The sequence below is a fragment of the Pituophis catenifer genome, unplaced genomic scaffold, assembly GCF_029215685.1.
Source record: "Pituophis catenifer annectens isolate HBS135680 unplaced genomic scaffold, rPitCat1.0.hap2 SCAF_1, whole genome shotgun sequence".
Lineage (NCBI taxonomy): Eukaryota > Metazoa > Chordata > Lepidosauria > Squamata > Colubridae > Pituophis > Pituophis catenifer.
This window is the reverse complement of record NW_027256881.1, coordinates 165,118,198-165,138,051: the sequence shown is the minus strand read 5'-3', so window position 1 is coordinate 165,138,051 and position 19,854 is coordinate 165,118,198. Positions and strand designations below refer to the sequence as shown.

General features: G+C 38.5%; 1 protein-coding gene across 1 annotated transcript in view; it reads right to left on the bottom strand.

The window, feature by feature from the left end:
- The window catches only part of IQCA1 (IQ motif containing with AAA domain 1), a gene marked incomplete at its 5' end in the record, with an annotated part of 230,082 nt that overhangs the window by 115,939 nt on the left and 94,289 nt on the right, over positions 1-19,854 (bottom strand). Inside the window, 4 exons of the mRNA XM_070933352.1 lie at positions 4,769-4,875; positions 7,190-7,265; positions 12,017-12,157; positions 14,444-14,528. Coding sequence (XP_070789453.1) covers positions 4,769-4,875; positions 7,190-7,265; positions 12,017-12,157; positions 14,444-14,528 — 409 coding nt within the window. The remainder of the gene's footprint in view (positions 1-4,768; positions 4,876-7,189; positions 7,266-12,016; positions 12,158-14,443; positions 14,529-19,854) is intronic.

The window sequence follows — 19,854 nt, the reverse complement described above, 5'->3', positions numbered from 1 at the left end:
TCCGTGCCAGGAGCTTTAGCTGTTTTTAGCTGTTTAATTGCTACTATTATCTCCTCCTCTGTTATAGGATAATTCATTCTTTCCTTTTGTTGATCAGTAATTTTTGTAACTCTTTTATCGTTTAAATATTTTTCTATAAGTCCATTCTGCACCTCCTCTTTAGCATATAGTTTGGTATAATAGTCCACAAAAGCTTCTTTAATTAATTTTTGTTGAAAAATTTCTTTCCCTCCAATATCAATACTATCAATAGTCCGTATACTTTGTTTTTTCCTCAACGTGTAAGCCAACCATCTGCCCGGTTTATTAGCGTTACAAAATGTATTGTGCTTCGCATATTGTAAGTTTGTTGCAACTTGTTCCGCCATAAGCATTTGGAATTGGTCTTTCAAAAGTTTTATAGCACCACATATTCTTTCATCTGTTGGGTTTTTAATAAGTAACTGTTCTTTATTCTTTATTTCTATTTCCAGTTCAGATCTTTTCTTTTGTCGAAACAGTCTATGTTTAGAGTTCATGTTGATAAGTACCCCTTTCATATAAGCTTTACTTGCGTCCCACACAATTTCAATTGGGGTACCTTTATTCAAATTTATTTCGAAAAATTCTTTCAGATGCTTTTTAAGTTCTGTTGTATTTTTTTCGTATCTGAACAAGTTCTCATTTAATCTCCAAGAGCGTCTTTCAGTCTTGCCTATCTCAATTTCTATCCATACTGGGCTATGGTCAGTCAAAGTTCTTGGAAAGATCTTTGTTCTTTTTGTCTTGACAAGTAAGTCATCTGTCAGCAAAATGAAGTCAATCCTAGAGAAGGATCTGTGTCTGTCAGAAAAAAAAGTGTAGTCCAATTCTTTTGAATTATGTATTCTCCAAACATCTTTTAGTTCCATATCTTCTTTCATGTCAAAAAAAGTCTGTGGTAATCTGATCCTAGACTTTGCCAAACTCTTTTTATCTAATTTAGAATCAATTACTCCATTCCAGTCTCCCATAATTAAAATAGATCTATAATCCCATTGCAATATTTTAGTATGTAACATCTTATAAAAATAGTCCTGTTGTTGATTGGGAGCATAAATTCCAATCAAAAGAATTTGACCATTTGCTGTGAACAATTCAATTGCTACAAACCTACCATCTTCATCTGCTTCTATAACTTTAGCTGTTAACTTTTTATTTACATAAATAACCACACCATTCTTTTTTTGCGAAGTTGAAGATATAAAATGTGTTCCTAGTTTGGAGTTTATCAAATATTTTTGATCTTGAGTTGTGATATGCGTTTCTTGTAAACAAATTATATCATTATTAAATTGTTTCAAATATGTAAATAGTTTCTTCCTTTTCTGTGCTGAATTCAACCCATTAACATTCCAAGATAAACACTTAAGCATCATCTCCCTCTTTCTGGAGCAAAGAGCAAAATAATTGAAGGTCATCCGAAAGCTTCGATCTCGCTCCTCCCATGGCTCCAATCTCTTGTGCAGTACTCTTAACTGCCTCCTTGTCTTGTCTTTCCTGTTATTGTTGTTGCTTTTGTTTAAGTAACTTAGATTGAGCTCGAGTTATACATTGGTCCTTAACTTCAATCATACAAGTCGGGTCCAAGATTGGAGAAGATTCCAGCAAAGGCTCATCCAAAAAACCTCCTTCTGCACCTTGCATTTCCTCTAATTCCTGCTTAGACTGTTCTTGCAATTCTCGTTGAGGTTGCTTCTCTTCACTCTCCTTAATCTCCAAAACTGTAGATGTACGTGGAGATGGTGTTCTTTCCTTAAGAATAGTAGTGTAAAAGTGCTCTGCCTTCTCCACGGTATTCAAACGATATCTTTCTCCCTTATATCTGAAAATTATACCAACTGGGGCATCCCACCGGAAAGGTATCTGTAAATTTTGCAATTCCTTAACAAGAAAGCCAAATTCTTTTCTAGCTTTCAGCATTTTGGGAGGTAATTCTTTATAAATTCCAATTCGCGAGCCCCCCACTTGCACAGAAGTATAAAAAGATTTTTGCAGGATATCGTTTCTTATTTCTCTATCTGTAAAATATATGACCACATCTCTAGGTAATTGTCTTTGTCTGGCCACCCAAGAATTCACTCTGTAAATTTTATCTATTTTGTGAAAAACCACATCAGGATTAACTTGTATAATCTTGGCCAGGGCCTCAGAACAAACTTGTCTCAGATCCTGTCTTTCCTCTTCTCGAATTCCTCGAAGCCGTATAGCAAACTCCATTGCCCTGAATTGTATCATAACAATCTCATTTTCAACTCTTTGCATTTTATTGTCAACATCAGCAATTTTATAATCATTGTCTTTCATCTTAACATTAACTTCTGATTTAAGTTCTTCAACTTTAAAATCAACTTTCCCAATAAATTCTGCCAGGCCAGATGCCACTTCTGATATTTTTTGGCCACCTTGTTTTGGTTCTGTTTCACCATGTCTTTAACTTCGTTAATTTCCTGCATAAATTCCTGATGTGATTTTTGAAGTTTATCATCTATCTCCTGATGTGATTTTTGAAGTTTATCATCTATCTCCTGTTGAGATTTTTGAAATTTATCATCCAAAGTTTTAGAAATAAATTCTTTTAAATCTCCCACATCAAATTCTTTTTTCTGAGTCTGTAACTGTTGAGCAGGGGGAAGCTGCGTTTCATGTTTGTGTGTGGGGGATCCCCCCCCTGTTGCCTTCCCTTCCTGCTTCTTTGAAGCCATCCTGCCACGTAAGCTAGTTTTTCTGAAGAGGGAAGTTCCTTTTCCTTTCCCTCTTCCACAGAAACTTCTAAAAAAGTCCCCCAGATTTAATCAAATGAAATTGAAGTAAAACAAAGTCAAATTTTAGAAAAAGAAATTTTTTCTTTAGATAGAGCAACTTTGTAGCAGCTTTGTAACTTTATAGCAAAGCAGGAAGGCTTCACAAATCCACTTTCACTAGCTCGTTAACTCAAATGCTGGGCGCCATATTTTTTCAAATCACTTTCACTCACTCGCTTTCTCTTTTGAATTAAAAAGTCAACAAAGCACTAATACTTGCAATTTTCAAGTTTCTGGATTCAAGTTGGTATTTACGCTGTTTGTTAAAGTTGGTTCCTTTCACTTTAAAAGTTTGCTGCTGCCGGCTTGTTCTGCTGAAGGCAGAATCGTCCCACGCCGCCCGGAGTCTCCGCAGGTTGGGAGGGAGCCGCACCTGTGTTTCTCCCCAGAAACAATTCCCTGGGGGGTTACAGGGGCTCAACCTGTGCCCTGCTGTCTCTTCTCCTACAATCTTCAAGATTTCGGAGTTTTCGAGCCGCTCCTCGTTCGCGGGGCAGCTCTACAGGCGGCGGGGCTGGCGGTCTTTAAAAAAACACCGCCATCGCCGAAGCTTGCAAACCGGAAGTCTCGGAGGGGCCGCTTTTCAATGGCAACTCCAATTGTCTGCAAGAGTCTCCCAGTAGAAATCAGATTGGCCCCATCTCTTTTGGTATCCAGAAGGATACCAAGAGTTGCTTGGCTAATGGTGAGACAGATATGGAATAAATAAATATCATGCTTTATGTGAATCTTAGATTGCAGCATTAAATGTACTATGTCACCATCCAGGGCTGAAGCCTGGGCTCTTAGGAGTTTCTAGCACCTTGATGGTAAAAATCACATGTATCAATTTTTTGGCTTGAAGACCACATCGGGTTCCAAATAAGTAATATATTGCATATATGTGGTCCTCTATGTACGCTTTCACACACTCATGTACACTACTCATAAAATATACTTCCTTAAACTACTGCCTATGACACACACACACACACACACACACACACAGATCACTTAGTGCTCCACAATCAGATCACTTAGTGCTCCACAATCCCTTTTCTGCAAGAGAGCCGAAAATATTGATCCAGCAGGAAAGATGGAATTCATAATTCTAGAGTTGACACAAAGTGGATTACAGAACACATGTAAGAAAGCTGTTGTGCTACAATAATTCAGAATCTGATTCATACATTTCAAAATCTGCTTTGAAACTTCTGCCAGAAACATACTAGGTGGCTTGAATGTTTTTTCAACTTCACCGTCTTGGAATTTCCTGGTGGATTCTCATCCAGGAATTGACCAGGTCTGACCCTCATTAACTTTCATGTGGTCAGCTAAGATCAGTTATGCTAAATGGCAAAAATGCTGCACTTTCCAGAAACTTTGTAGAGGGTTACAATATATACATAAGAACACAAATCTGCAGCCTAAACAGTATACTGCTGTATTTCAGTCTACCAATCAAAGATACTATGAACTCATTCTCATGGCAGAGCAGACCAGAAATTATGCATATACAACAAATTATGCTACTAAATACTAAATATTATGATTATAATTATAAAGAAAAGTCTATTCAGGGTCTTTAAAAATCTAGAATTGAAACATTCTTTTACTACTTTAGATAAGTAACATGATTATCAGAAGGAATTGGAAAGAATGAAAAATTTTCATGATGTCAGCAACTCATATCAAAGCTTACTTTATTTGTTTGTTTGTTTATTTATCAAATGTATATAGATTTTATATTTATATAGAGGCCACCTGATTTTTTCTGTAAAACAAGGAACTTCCAGAGACCATCATTTCAATCATTTGTAGCACAGGTTTCAAAGATAAAGGCAGGCTGATATTAAATTATAAATTATTAAATTACATATTCCGGATAAGTTTTACTTTTATATAGGAATCCTCTTTGACTACAGCCATTTTTTTCTCTTTTAAATGGCCTACTAGGATGAAGTCACCTGAATTCTGATCTCTTCTTCCACTTCTTTCCTTTTTTCTTCTTTGATTAGTTCTGGATCATACTCCTGTGAAAAGTTCCATTTCTCGTCTCTGTTCTTCCAAATATCTGTCACCCAAGAAAAGATAAAGAGTGAGAAGAGAATGGGTGCTTGGCTTTTTTGTTTTTTAATAAGTCTTATAGCATAACAAAAATTGTAGTTCTGATTCTGGTAACTGAATTCATTAAATCAAATTTTAATGATTTTTTGAAATGGAAAATTAACTATAATTAATGAAGTTTTAAAGTTCAATTATGGCTACAGGTTAAGCAATACCCGCTGTAGAGTCTATATCCTGCTTCTGCAAAGAGTTCGGATATTTGAAAGTAGATAAGGATAGGAAAACATTTTTGAAGTGAAAGCTGCATTAGGTGGGCAAAATGTATAGGCCATCTCCAATAAATGTAACTGTAATCTAATTAAAAGTGCATATTTGTAGGTGGGTTACACATTCTAATTTTACTATGCATGTAAGTTATTTTGAATTTCCCCCAGTTAATTATATAATTATATACTCAAACCAGTGGTGGGATTCAGCTGGTCCTGGTTGGTTCGGGTGAACCGGTAGTAGAAATTATGGCTGACCACACCCACCCAGCCCCACCACTACTTGCAGAATCTAGCTGCTGCGTACTTCTGCTCACTAACGTAAGGCCAAAGGGCACAGGCTGGCGGGTGGCCGAGCTGGTGGAGGGGTGATACCGGCGCGGGTGAACACTTGCTAAGCAATCGGCCATTAAGTGAGGACCACTTGTATTTGGTTTGCCTTAAGGGTTCAGAGCTGTATGGAATCTGGTTTCCTTTGACCCTTTGGGGGATTGCAAAAGGTCTGGATGGGGGAATCTTCGTAGGGGAAACTAGGATTGTGACCACCTAGCCACGCCCACCCAGTCAAATGGCCACCTAGCCACACCCATCAGTCACATCACCATCTAGCCACGCCCACAGAACCGGTAGTAAAAAAATTTGAATCCCACCACTGATTCAAACTAACATGTTGATGATGTTGATGATGATAACTGGAGTGTTTCTTTGTTATATAATACTCCATAGACAACTAGTAATTGAATTTACTGATGGATCCTTTGACTGGCAGGTGAAAAACAAGCATTCTCCTATAAGGCCTTTTGAGAAATGTGATATTTCTCATGTCTCTATCTCCCTTTCCATTACAACAGAGATATGTGAAAGCATCTTTTGATATTCCTATCTAAATTCAAAAAACCAAACTATACTGGCATTCTCTTAATTGGTTGTTGTGGTCCGCCAGCAGTCTGCGGACCTGGCAACAGAGTCGGGCAGTGAGAAGGCTGGGGAGGACAATGGGCCAGTCCTGGAGTCAGGGGAAGGCTCAGACGAGGGCTCTGTGTCGGAGGCAGAGATGGGGCCAGAGCCATTTGGGAGCGATGTGCGGACTCCGGAGCCTCCAGAGGCGGACAGCAGAGAGGCAGAGGAACAGGAGGTGCCTGTTCCTAGTGCACGCATGCAAAGAGCTGCCAGAAGGCAAGAGCAGCTGAAGAAAAAAGGACAACTTGGGAGTAAGACCAGAAGATGGGAGTAAGGCCAGAAGAAGGTCACTCTCATAAGGCTTAAAAGAGCAGCAACGAGCCATTGGGTTCTTTGTAGAAAAGCAATGTTGATTCCTGTGCTTCTTGTCAGCATCTCTTGAACTTTGTGGGAGTTTTGCCAAGAAAAGCCTTTAGCAGGTTGCCAAAGACATCAAATCACTACTTGGGCCTTGGTCACAACATTGATAATACAAGCCTCCCATGAAATTTTATGGGCTTTTATAGCTGTGCATAATCTCTAAGGGTTATATCTATCAACTGGAAATTTCTACAGTATTGCTGTCCAAGTATTTAATAAAACCATGATTATTAGCACACATCGCCTTTCATTTAAATCCCACAAAATTAGCTCCTTCTTTACCATGAAGTCTACAGATAAACTGAATCTTTTGATGAAGCAATACTATGTAATACCATCCTGTAAAAATCTATGAAATCCCCAGACATACATTTGAAACGTAAACTTTTGAAATGCTACTTAAAAAATTCAAAATGCTTTTGAAATGCTTTTTAAAAAATTATAGCAAAGCATTTGTCTCACCTTTGGAAACTAATTTTCAATTTCTACTATCTATATTTGGGGATTATTGTTTACATATCTGATTAAAAATGGACCAGTGAAATTTGTTTTATGTCATCTCTTAAAGTTAACATTGACCTTACAATTTCTTTTTGATTCAGCCAAGCAGAAGAGGCATGTTTTCAGTCTTAGGCACCCATATATTTAATTTAACAAAATTTAATTTAATAAAAAGCACACAAAAAACATAAACTGCCTAAATATTCAAAGCTGTTTCAGTTTCTCTCTACTTGCCTTTGTATTTGTTGTTTCCTTCTTCCATTATTGGGAGAAAATTACTTGGGGACATTTTCCAACCTTCCTCTTCTTCCTTAATAAATAATATAAAATCTTGCTAGAACTGATTTTGGAACACAGTTGTAAATAAATTTTCAGATTCAAACTGCAAATCTTGGTTTTAAAGAACAGTTGTTATTATTGATCCCTACATTTGCATGAATGAGATTTTACTTCTTCTCTAATTCCAGGCATTCTGATATACTTTAATCTCTTGCTCTCTTTATTCTGTATTTCATTAAGTTCACTTTGAATATTTGGGTATAATATTTGGATATGGGGTAAAATCTTTATGTGTATGGTTGTAAGCAGATTGGTTTCTTCCTGAGCTGTCTCTCTGTCCTTCTCCTAAAGGTACTTACATTTTCTGTGTTTAAATGTGTGCAGGAAACTGCAATCAGGGATCTCACTGTTACTGGAGTATTAACTAGAAAATTCACATAGCCAGCAGATTTTGCTAATAAGTGAAAAGCATCAGACTTCCTATTGTTTGAAATGATATAGCAATGTCTAGCCTGTCCTGCTTCTATTAACTGCAACCAAGTAGATGAAGGTAACAAGTTGGAGTGGCTGATAGAACCACTGTCCCCAATAGCTCCGTCTCAGAATTTCTAAAAAGATACGGAAGAATCCCAATGCTTATTCATCTCATTGCATATTTATATTAGCTGACTTAAAGAAAGGCCTCTGTAACATTTTTATTAGTAATACTTAAAATCTTATTTATTCTGTTTTATTTATAAATAGATATGTTGATACTGTTTCTAAATCATACTAAAAAATAAAGTTTCTCTGTCCAGCCATATCTGACTCTAGGGTACAGTGCTCATCTCCAATTCTTGGCCAGCGTTATCGAAAGACATTTTCCATGGTCATGTGGTCATGGCTATATGCCAAAGGATCACAGAATTCTGTTACCTTCTCATCAAAGAGGTATCTATTAATCTACTCGCATTTGCAAGCTTTCAAACTGCTAGGTGAGTAGGAGCTGGGCAGAAACGGAATGGGAGCTTACCCTATTGCATGGTATTCGAGTCTCAAACCCGGGCTGCCAGATTTCCAGCTGACAAGGTTAGTGTCTTTAACCACTGAGCCATTGTGCCCCTTAGCATAAATTATTAAATTAAATTAAATGTAATAATTATATCAAATTAATACCATGTTTCCCCAAAAATAAAACCCCGTCTTATATTTTTTTGAACCCTGAAATAAGCGCTTGGCCTTATTGCCATATGCTCAAAAGCCTGATTGAGCTTATTATCAGAGGATGTCTTATTTTGGGGGAAACAGGGTAATTATGGTAATATAATATAATCATTATAATACAATTAAAATTTTTATTTTATTAAATTAAATTCTACCATACTAATAGAATTTAAATGCAGAAAAAGAGAGCCTGGTGGCGCAGCAGACTAATAGCCTGTTATTAACATTCAGCTGCCTGCAATTACTGCAAGTTCGAATCTGCCCAGGCTCAAGGTTGACTCAGCCTTCCATCCTTTCTAAGGTAGGTAAATTGAGGACCCAGTTTGTGGGGCAATAAGCTGACTTTGTATAAAATATACAAAAGTATGAAGGCTATTGCTTAACGCATTGTAAGCCGCCCTGAGTCTCCAGAGAAGGGCGGCATATAAATCAAATTAAAAACAAACAAACTTTTATCTGTATAAATTTTCAGAGATTCTGCCAATCTGGTAAAAGTAATAGGAGAATGATATAAATGGTTCTCATTTCTGCACTGGATGAATTTTTCGGTACTCTTGAGGCTCAAGTAAGACAAATATGCAATGTTTTTTCTTAATTTTAATGTGATCAAACTGGCCAAGTGAGAGAGAACTGAGATGAGGTAGCTGCTCCTGAAACTTCCCTAGCCATTAAAGCAGAAAATATGCTCCTCAGCTGAGTCTTTTGGCATCATATGTTGATTTTTCTTTTTTTTTCATTCTATCCCACCTTATACAGACTTGTTTTATCAAATCAAATATTTATTATGGTGATAAACCAGCATCAGTCCATGTTTTAGTTTTAATGTATTAGGAGGAGCATAGAAGAAGCTGCACAAAAGCCTCAAGTAAGTTACATGTGCCCATGAAACCTGAAAACTTTAATAGCAAGATTTAGCAAATTCTTGGAGTGCTTCAGAGACTTTATTAAATTTATTTATTTATTTATTTATTTATTACATTTACAAGTTTATTTATTAATTACATTTACAGTTAACCTGTTCTCTAAGGTGCTCAAGGCAGTCACCTCTTGTTTGATCTTCAAAACAAGAGGTGTGATCTTCAAAACAATCCTGTGATTTGTTGAAAAGGCTTGGCTCAAAAGCCACAGTAAGCCACAGTAATTGTGGCTTAGTGGAATTGTACCTGGATAATCCACCTAATTACTATATCACACTCACTCCAGTTGTTTTTTTCTGTGATATGTTTTTCTTCTGGAAATGTTTAAACTATTATTCTCTCATCATGTCAAAATTCTGGTTAAGTTTTTGAGAACAAATTGTTTAGAATCGAACCTGAACATACATTAGTTAAAACAAAACTCTTAAATTTCATATCCATGGAATTTAATTAAGCCATACATTACTATTAGTCTATTCTTCATTTGTATTGTCTGTTTCATTTTTACAATTCAAACTATTTAGAATATGCATGAACACTGCATATCAAACCTGCTTCTTATAATATGTTAAAGAAATGTAGGGTTGCCAGGTCTGCTTCCAAAAAATAGTGGACAAGCGGTGTGTGTGTGTGTGTGTGTGTGTGTGTGTGTGTGTGTTAAGTAGTAAAAAAATAAAAAAAATTTACAATTAAATTATATATTTTCTTACAAACATTTTAACACTTAAAATAATCACTTCAAAACTTTACTTAAAATTCAAAACATCAAATATATTATAATAATATGTAAAATATTAAATTACATTTTACTTTGCTGTCGTGTGTATTTTTTATTTGACTGCGCAGCTTTGATCAATTCTTTGTGTTTAAGGAATAATTCTTTAATTTCAGTACAACGTTGAGAAATATTAAAAAATATACAAAGTTCACTTCGAACTGATACAAGCAGTCGGTTACGTTCGTCAGTCCACAAATTTCCCATGACGCTGAAAATTCGTTCAACGTTTGCATTTGATACCGGAATTGATGCACAATACTGGAACAGTTTCAGTAAACTCGGAGCTGGCTCTTTCTTGAAAAAGTATGTCCACTTATCAAGGGATGAATCGCCCTGCAGATGAACATAAACTTCTTCTAAGGCAGAAATTTCATCGAAGAGAGTATTGGGTGGAAGTTCTTCTCGCCATAGTGATAATAACCAGATGTTCGTCATTTCTTCTAAAGTTGGAGGATTATTGCGATCAATTAGATTGAAACAACTTAGCATCTCATATACTGAATCAGTGAAATTATACCACTTTTCTAGGTACGCAATGGCTCTTTGATACATGTTGATGGCTTCTTTCTTGGACTTTTGCACGGCATTCTCAGGCAAATGTTTTTTACGTAAGGCAAATAAAACTTTCATTCCAAAAAACTGCTCATCGTATTTTTTTTTACAAAGAATCACGCAGCTTACACATGATAATGTGAAGATCACATGCAAGAATTTTCTTGCTTTCCAGCTTCAGTAGGGTGTCTTGCATTATTGACATGAAGAAGTGCGTGAAATATAAATACAATTCTGAAATTGTTGGTTCATTGTCCTTTGCGAGTTCATTTTCCTGATCCGAAATAAGGTTCCAGATAACCTTATGGCACTCATCAGATCCAAGAGAAATAAAATACGATTTTAGAGATATCCAGTTTAAAAGAAGTCTTTCGACTGCTTTAAACAAACTTAACCAACGTGTTGGAACATGGCGCAAAACTTCATGGAATTCTGACTCGCAAAACTCAAAAAATGATTTCAACTCTTCTCGTTTCTTTGCAGAATTCAAAAATTCGGCAAAAACCTTCAGCACTACATTTTCGATATCAAAAGATAACTGCTTTAATGCATTTTTTGCGCTGTTGTGTAAAATATGATTATTGCAATGAGCATTCGATCTTTGTCTCATTCTGACTTATGAAAAAAAAGATAAAACGCGATTCTCCTATCCTTATTCTCTTAGACTGTACAGCTTTAGATTACGTACCATTTCATCATAAAGCTTTTGAATAAAAAAAATGTCCACTATTTTGTGAAAAAAAATAGTGAACATAATGTGAAAAAAGTGGACTGTCCACTCAAATAGTGGACACCTGGCAACCCTAAGAAATGTGACTTATAAACTCTCATATATTATTTTCAACCTTTTTATGCACACAAAGCAATCAGATATTAGAAAAGCTGTGTCAGATCTGGAATTGGCTTAGTTGAACCCTTAAGAACTTATAGTGTTCTGAAGGTAAGGAATGGGTATAAATAGTTAAAAACATTGCATCATGTTCCATATTATACACATACATACCTATACACATATGCAACACATACAAACCCACCCCTACATATAGTAATACTACATACTCAGGATTGGAGGAGATGAGCTACACTGAGTTTGAACCCTTTAGCAACATATATTATAGCACAGAAAGTTTCAGAAGGGTGATAAAGAACGTCTAATCTTCAACTAGCTCTTCATGATTCTCCTCTTTCAGACTGATCAGAGAGATACATGTATCCATAAAATTACAATTTAACAAAACAAAATAAAATAATCTCAAAACTCTATTAGAGAATATTGTTTTTACCATCTTTTTTCTGGATTTATATAATTATTTCTGATTCAGAGTGACTTGCCTCATCTTTCTTCTTTGGTTTCTTTTCTTCTATCTCATTTCCTTTCTTCTTCGATTTGCCCTTTTCTTTTTTTTCCTTTTTCCCCTTTTTCCCTTTCTTTTTCTGTTCTTCTTCTGCTTTAGCAGCTAGCTCAGCAGCAACCTGACAGAAAGAATCACATCTGTTTACATTTTAAAAGCATCTTAAAGGTAGTACTGTATATAAGAAGACAAATAAGCTGATCTTAGGGGTCATCCTATTAATTATTGTTTCCTATTTTACTTTAAATGTGCTGGGAAGAGGAGGAAAGGCTTTTCAAGCACTTCTTCGCAGTAGGGATCTATGTGTTACAGATCAATTTCTCTTCCCTCCTGCTGGAAGTTAGATTCAGTGAGCTTTTAAAAATAAATTTGGAGAGATATCTTACAGTTTTTATTGTTGTTGTTTGCAATACTATATAATAAAACTTCTGAGGATGGGTAGATAGCAGTGAGTACAAATCTAATGAATAAATAACTTCAATCAACATTTTATATACTGTTGACAGAGACAAAGCACACCGTTTCACTTTGCTTGATGTCCAGATTGAGGCCTTTGAGGATGTGTTCAAATGTATGCAAAGCCCACTATCACCTTTTAGAGTGACAGAAATTACTATAATTAATGAACTAATTATTTATATCAGGTCATTTTGTTTTTTATTTATTAAATATCAATTTATTTATCAAATTTATTTGCTCCCCATCTCATGATTCTCTGCTACAAGTATACTATATTTTTTGGAGTACAAGACGCACCGGAGTATAAGACACACCTATCTTTTTTGGTGAGGAAAAGAAGAAAAAGAAATCTCCCTCTGCCTCTGAGCAATTTTGCCTTGTTGCAGCAAACAGCAAACAGCAAACAGCCTGCTTTACTTTCACTTTCGTTTTCAGCATAGCTTGATTAGCACAAGGAAAAAAAAATCTGCTCCAGCAATTTACCTCTTTGGAGCAAAAAGCAGAGCCTTGTGCAAAACAGCTGAGAGCAAATCAGCTGAGAGTCGGGAGGCCAATCCAATCAACTTGTGCTAATTAGGCTGTGCTGAAGCTGAAAGGAGCTGTTTTTTCTTGCTGTTTGTTTGCAAGGAGGTAACTGCTGCGAGGCAGAGGCCAAAGGGTGGAGGCCAGTGGGTGAGTGGAGCTACATTCGGTGTATAAGACGCACCTAAATTTTCACCCCCTTTTAGGGGGGGAAAAGGTGCATTTTATACTCCGAAAACTACGGTAATTCATTATTAAAATATTCAATGTATAACAAAAAATTAATGCACTATAACAGTGATGGCTAACCATTTTGCCATCGTGTGCCAGGAGCGGGGGGGAGGGGTGGTCACGCGCACACGTCCCACTGGAAGTTGGTAAACAGGCCATTTCTGGCCTCTGGAGAGCTTCAGGAGGGTGGGGTGGGGAAGACTGTTTTTGCCCTCCCCAAGCTCCTAGCAAGGCTGTGGAGCCTGGGGAGAGAGAAAAACAGGCCTCCTCCCCCCCCGAGGCTCTCCGGAGACAGGAAACAGCCTGTTTCTCTACTTCTAGTGGGCCCAGAAGTGTTGTGACCTAGGCCCAAGTAAGTAGTAGGAAAATCAGTCAGTAAAAAAACAAACTTTATTCGAACAGCTGAGAATTACTTCATTCCCAGTGTCGTTCAACTAAATTAAAGCAAATTCCTCCCAACACAAATTCCTCAGTCCTATCGCAAATCTTGGTCCAATTAGGCAAACTGCCAAAGGCCTTTCTTGGCAAATGTTCAGAAGTCACAAATACAAAAATAAATACAAGACATAGATGAAGAAGACGACAAAGTTACCAACGTTGTTTTCTGGCAAAGCCCAAACGCCGTTACTGGTCTGTTTTAAGCCTTATGGGAGGGGCCAATCATCTCTTGGCCCTACTCCCGAGTTGTCCTCTTTGCTTGAGCTGTTCTTGCCTTCTGGCAGCTCTTCTCATGCATACATTAGGAACAGGCTCCTCCTGTTCCTCTGCCTCACTCCTATCAGTCTCTGGAGGCTCTGGAGTCCTCACCTCACTCCCCGATGGCCCTGGCCCCACCTCTGCCTCTGATGCAGAGCCCTCATCCGGGCCTTCCCCAGGCTCCAAGACTGGCCCATGTTCTTCCTCAGCCTCACTGCTGTCCGACTCCACTGCCAGCTCTGCAGGCTGCTGGCAGATCACAACAAGAAGGCCCGAAAATCAGGTGGCCGGTGTGTGCGTGCATGCCAGAGCTAATCTCACTTGCTCACCATTATGGCTAGGTGGCACATGTGCCATAGGTTCGCTATCACGGCACTATAACATTGAAATAAAGGAAATCAGTAGCAATTTGCTTCAGGATACCTAAGTCATGAATCACTTATTTGTTTTTTAAAAGAACAGTAAAAACCATATACATTTATACTGAAATAAACTCTACCTCTTCTGGTGTTTTTTCTGAGAAAAGAACTGCTGAGCCACCTTGTTCTTCATCAGGATAATCAGGAAATTTTCCTGTAATGTGCCTGTTTGAATAGGATAAAATATAAAATTAAATGTACTTGATAACTAATAGAAGAGGATATTTGTAGCTCAGGGTTGAACTATGGAGTCTTTAGTGCTCTCTGAGCTTGGTTATTTTCTGGCAGACGTTTCATCACCGAACTAGGTAATATCATCAGTAAGGTGTGGGGTTTGATCTAATTTTATATACTAGTGGCTTGTACTAGGGGGAGTGGTATTAGTAATTCCTTGTCTGGGATGTTATTTACTGTCAGCTTGTTTGGCAATTCCTTGATTGGATATTGTTTGCTTCTTGATTGTTGGTCTAATGTTAATCTTGGTGTTTGTAAGGATCGCCTCTCCTTCCAATTTAAGAAAGTACGAACTCTTGAAACGTAGTTGTTCAAAAGGATTCTTTTATTAAGCAGAAGTGAAAACCATCCAGCTAAAGCACAATCTGAATGCCCTTAGGCAAAGTAGTAGGATTAAAGTGGTAGAGACCCCTCCCTTTAGGTCAGAATGCAGATTTCAGCCAATACACAAGTGTGAAGATGTTTTCTTTACTATTTCCTTTGAGAACCCGAACAAACATGCATTCCCACCACTTCCCTTTAAAGTGAGACAACCCACATGGCTATCATATAAATTCCTGCAGGTAAAGGGAATCTCATGTCAGGGGATTTATTAATCCCATGTTTGGCTCTGGGACTAATTACCCTGGTTTAGAGGAGGAGATGAATCGAGGCTTATTCCAAGTTGCAATAATCTGAAAAGAAACGCGAGGAAGGTTTCTAATAAAACTCATTTATTTGTTATAAAGAAAATAAAACACCTCACTATCTAAGAAAAGTAAATTGTTACATTTTGGCAAGTAATTCTTGCCGGCTATGTCAGCCGGACCTTGCTGGAAAAAGAACAAAGGAAAGAGTGTGAGGGAATGTGGGTGGATACGGAAACACGTAGCTTACTGATAAGAAGTTGGCAAAGCTACGGAGAGTCTGACAGTCCAGAAATAATGAGCTCAGCTGGTAAATAAAATAACGCAGTGACATCTCAGGCTTCCTTGGCGCCAGGATATAGGTTGTAAAATATCTGATGACACAGGCCATGCTAGTAAATCGAATCCAAGTCCCCCCTTCCTTCACTTGAATGGCAGTATCACTTTTAGGGATCTCTAAAATCAATCTCTGCTCATTTGGGTGCTGATTGCTGGTGAGGAAGTTTTTCACTTTGGCTTTTTGATTGTCTCTTTTGATTGGTATGTAGATGTTTATGTGCCTGTTGATGGCCAATTTGTCTGAGTGCCAGGCTTCCAAGAATTCTCTTAGCATTTTTGGATTTGGCTTGGTCCACGATGCTCAGTTTCCCAGTTGAAACTATGGTTAAGTTTTTCCATGTGTTGTGAAATTAAGGAATTTTTATCATTCCATCTGACTGTTAATTGGTGTTTATGGATGTGCTCTGCTAGTCTTCTGCCTTCCCCTACATAATGGTTGCTGCAGTCATTACACTATATGTTGTAGATGCTTCCGGTTTTCTCTTCTGGGGTTGTTGGGTCTTTTGATCCCCTCAAAAAAAAAAAAGGATAATTCCTAAGCAACATCTAAGACCATTCCCACCAACACTGGCAGGGCAAGCCATTAGTATATAAAATAAGAGGAAACACCAAACCCTACTAGCACTGACAATGTTACCAAGTTCGGTAATGAAACATCTGCAAAAAATCAACCAAGCTCACACCCCCACATTTAATAACCTAAAATATTTTAAAATGCTACATGTTAATTTATAGTAATTTATTTTTACAGATTTTTGATAACAATAACAATTATGCTCAGAAATGTCAAGTTACAAATGCTGTATCACAGTATTACCTAATGTAATGAAAATGTGTTTGTTCCATTCACTTGAGAAATTCACTGATGATAATCTTAATTTCTACAAAATTAATCATCATATTTGTTGAATTCCATATTTGCAAATTACTTGCTAAAATTTATTTGTAACCCCCAAAACAGTGCTTTCACACAGTAATTTGCAGACGTGTGTAGAATGGTTAAAAATCTGAGTCACCCAATGTGCACTTTCCCAGCTGAGGTCAAACTAGGTGATCCTGTGCTGTCTTCTTTCAGCTCTCAGGCTGCAAACAAGTGTCTGATATTTCACATACAGTAGGAATAATGGTTCAGTATCTGCTAATTCAGTGTTTACAGCAACTTTATAGAACATACTACCAGGAATATCAAGAATTAACTGTATTTCTCAATGACCTCTTGTTGACAGACTTGACCGGAGCAATCACATTCCTCCAATCTAAGAACAATGGCTTTGTCAAATTTTCCCTGCCTATAATTTTTAAAGAACTGGAAAAGTAGATCCTGCTTAGGGGCAATTATCTTATACAGCAATTGTTGAATAGTGGGCGGAGAGAAGAAGCAGGACACTCGTAGCCAATTCAAACGCTTTATTTAGTTCCAGTAATAGCAACGTAAACCGAGCTGCAGCAGCTCCTTTTAAAGGGAGCTGTCCATGGCTTCAGCCACTGACTTGCGCTTGTTTTTCCCACGCTGGCTCCGGGACCACTGATTGGTTCCTATGTCAGTCTATTCAATATCTAACACCCCTCCCCTCTAGAATAGCATTACCCAATCAGGATTCATTCAAGCAACGTAATCCCGTAAGTAGGTGGGCTGCTTGTGGGTGCGACCTGACCTGCGCAACTCAGTTGACTTGGCGGCTCCGGCCGGAAAGGTTGGATCTGTTGTCTCTCCTGTAGGAACTCCTGGAACCATCTCAAACCCGTCTGGCGGCGCAGCCCTTTCTTTTTGGATTATTACTGCCTCGTCCTCAGAGAGTGTCTGTGAAGAGTCTTCGACTTCTGGAACTTGTCGAGGGACCTCAGATAAGTGGTTGCAAACTCTATTCAGGTTTGAGTCTAGTTGCTGTGTGTTTGGTCTGGTAGTGTTTAGGGCCTGGTCTACTTCTGTTATTTCTCGGTGGTGTCTTTGCTCTCGCTCTGAGGCCTCTGCCTGTGTATCGTGTTCCTTCCTTGTTATCTGGCCTCGGAGCTGGTCTATGTGTCTCTTCCACCCTCGGCCATCCTCTATCTCTACCCAGTAGGATAACGGGCCTGTGATTTGAGTTATTTATGCAGGTACCCATAGAGGACTCCCGGTATAATTCTTTGCGTATATTCTATCCCCCACCTGGAATGATCTACACTTGCTTGTAGAATCTACAGGGGTTTCTGCATTGTATTGGGGGTGTAATCTGTCCAGCTGGGATCTCAATTTCCTTCCCATTAATAACTCCATTGGACTTTTGTGGGTGGTTGCACTTGGTGTTATATGTTGTATGCTTAATAGTTTATCTATTTTTGCTTGAATTTCCCCAGGTCCCATCCTGGCTAATGTCTCTTTTGTTGTTCTCACCATCCGTTCCGCCTGCCCATTCGTCAACAGGTGTCCAGGCACGGATAGTGCATGTCTTATTCCCTGGGTTGCCAGAAATATTTCAAATTGGTTTGCGATAAATTGTGGCCCATTATCAGAGACTACTATATCTGGTAACTTGTGTGTTAAGAATAGTCTCCTCAATACTTTTATGACAGCTTCTGTAGTGGTCAATGTCATTATGTTAACCTCCAGCCATTTAGAATATGCATTGAATGTGATTAGGAATGTGTTTCCAAGACATGGCCCCGCGAAATCTATGTGTATGCGGGACCGTGGTGTCTTTGGGCTTTCCCAGTCGTGTGTGGGTGATGTGTGTGGTGTTGGCCATGATTCCCGGCATGGCGTGCATGTCACTACCCATGTGTCTATCTCCTTGTCCATCCCTGGCCACCAAATCTAGCTCCTAGCTAGTGCTTTCATCTTAACTATCCCTGGGTGTCCTTCATGTAGTGTCTCTAGGATGTCTCTCTGTAATATTTTCGGTATAATTCCTCTGTCCCCCCATAACAGGCACCCCTTCAGTCCTGATAGTTCAAGTTGGCACGTTTTAAAAGGCTTGAATTCTTCATCTACTGCTGTTTCCGGCCATTCCCTCCATACCCAGTTCATAATATGCGCCAATGTCCTGTCTTTCGCAGTAGCTCTCATGATATCTGCTGCTGTGATCAGTGTGCTCGCGAGAGTCTCTATCAGAAATATGGTTGTCACCAGAGCTGGGTCTTCCACTGGTTCTGGTAGCGGGCATCTGCTGAGTGCATTGGCATGCTCGATCATTTTCCTGGGTCTGTAGAGCACCTGGTAGTTTTATGCGGCGAGGAATTCCGTCCATCTCATCATTCTTGGTGACAATACGTGCGGTGTGGGTCGGTCTCCTGCAATGATTCCCAGAAGTGGTTTGTGGTCGGTTATCATTTCAAATTTCCTGCTGTAGACATATTTGTGAAATCTTTTGATTCCAGCAACTGCAGCCAGCGCTTCTTTGTCCAGCTGGCTGTAGTTTCTTTCCATTTTGGATAGAATCTTGGAGTAAAAAGCAATGCGGGCTTCTCTTCCGTTCGGCATGCAATGGCTTAGTATGGTCCCTATTCCAAAATGTGAAGCGTCACACGTCAATCTTAGTTGTAGGTTTTCGTTATACTGGACAAGAACACTGTTGGATGTTAATAGGTTTTTTATTTGACTAAATGTGCTCGCTTCTTTCTGTCCCTATGTTCAATCCGCCTTCTTATCGAGTAGCTGGTGTTAGCGGTTCGGCAATCGTCGCTTTCTGTGGCAGGAAAATGTTATAAAAATTTAATAACCCCAGGAATGCTTGGAGATCTGTCTTGTTGGTAAGGGTTGGGGCTTCCTGGATTGCTTTCAGCTTGCCTGCGGTGGGGTGTATGCCAGAACCATCAACCAAATAATCTAGGAATTCTACTTTTTCTACCGCCAGTTGGCATTTATCCTTCTTTACTTTTAGCTCCACATCCTGAAAGTGTCTTAACACTGTCCTTAATCTTTGTCATAATTGATCCTTGTTAATTGCTGATATAAGGACATTGTCAAAGTATGAGACTACCCCTTCAATACCCTGTAGGAGGCACTCCATTAGACTCTGGAACAGTCCCGGGACCACGCTTACTCCAACCTGCAACCTTTGGCATTTGAATGCCCCTCTATGTGTGACAATAGTTTGGGCCTCTCCCATGGCATCATCCACAGGTAGCTGTTGATACGCCTAGGCCAGGTCGAGTTTGGCGAATATTTTTCCTCGGCCCAGGGAATGTAATAGGTGTTGCACAACAGGTACAGGATATGCACTCTGCTTTAACGCTTTATTTAAGGTACATTTATAGTCTCCGCACAGATCCATCTGGCTTCATGGGGGTTACTATGGGGGTTTCCCAATTGG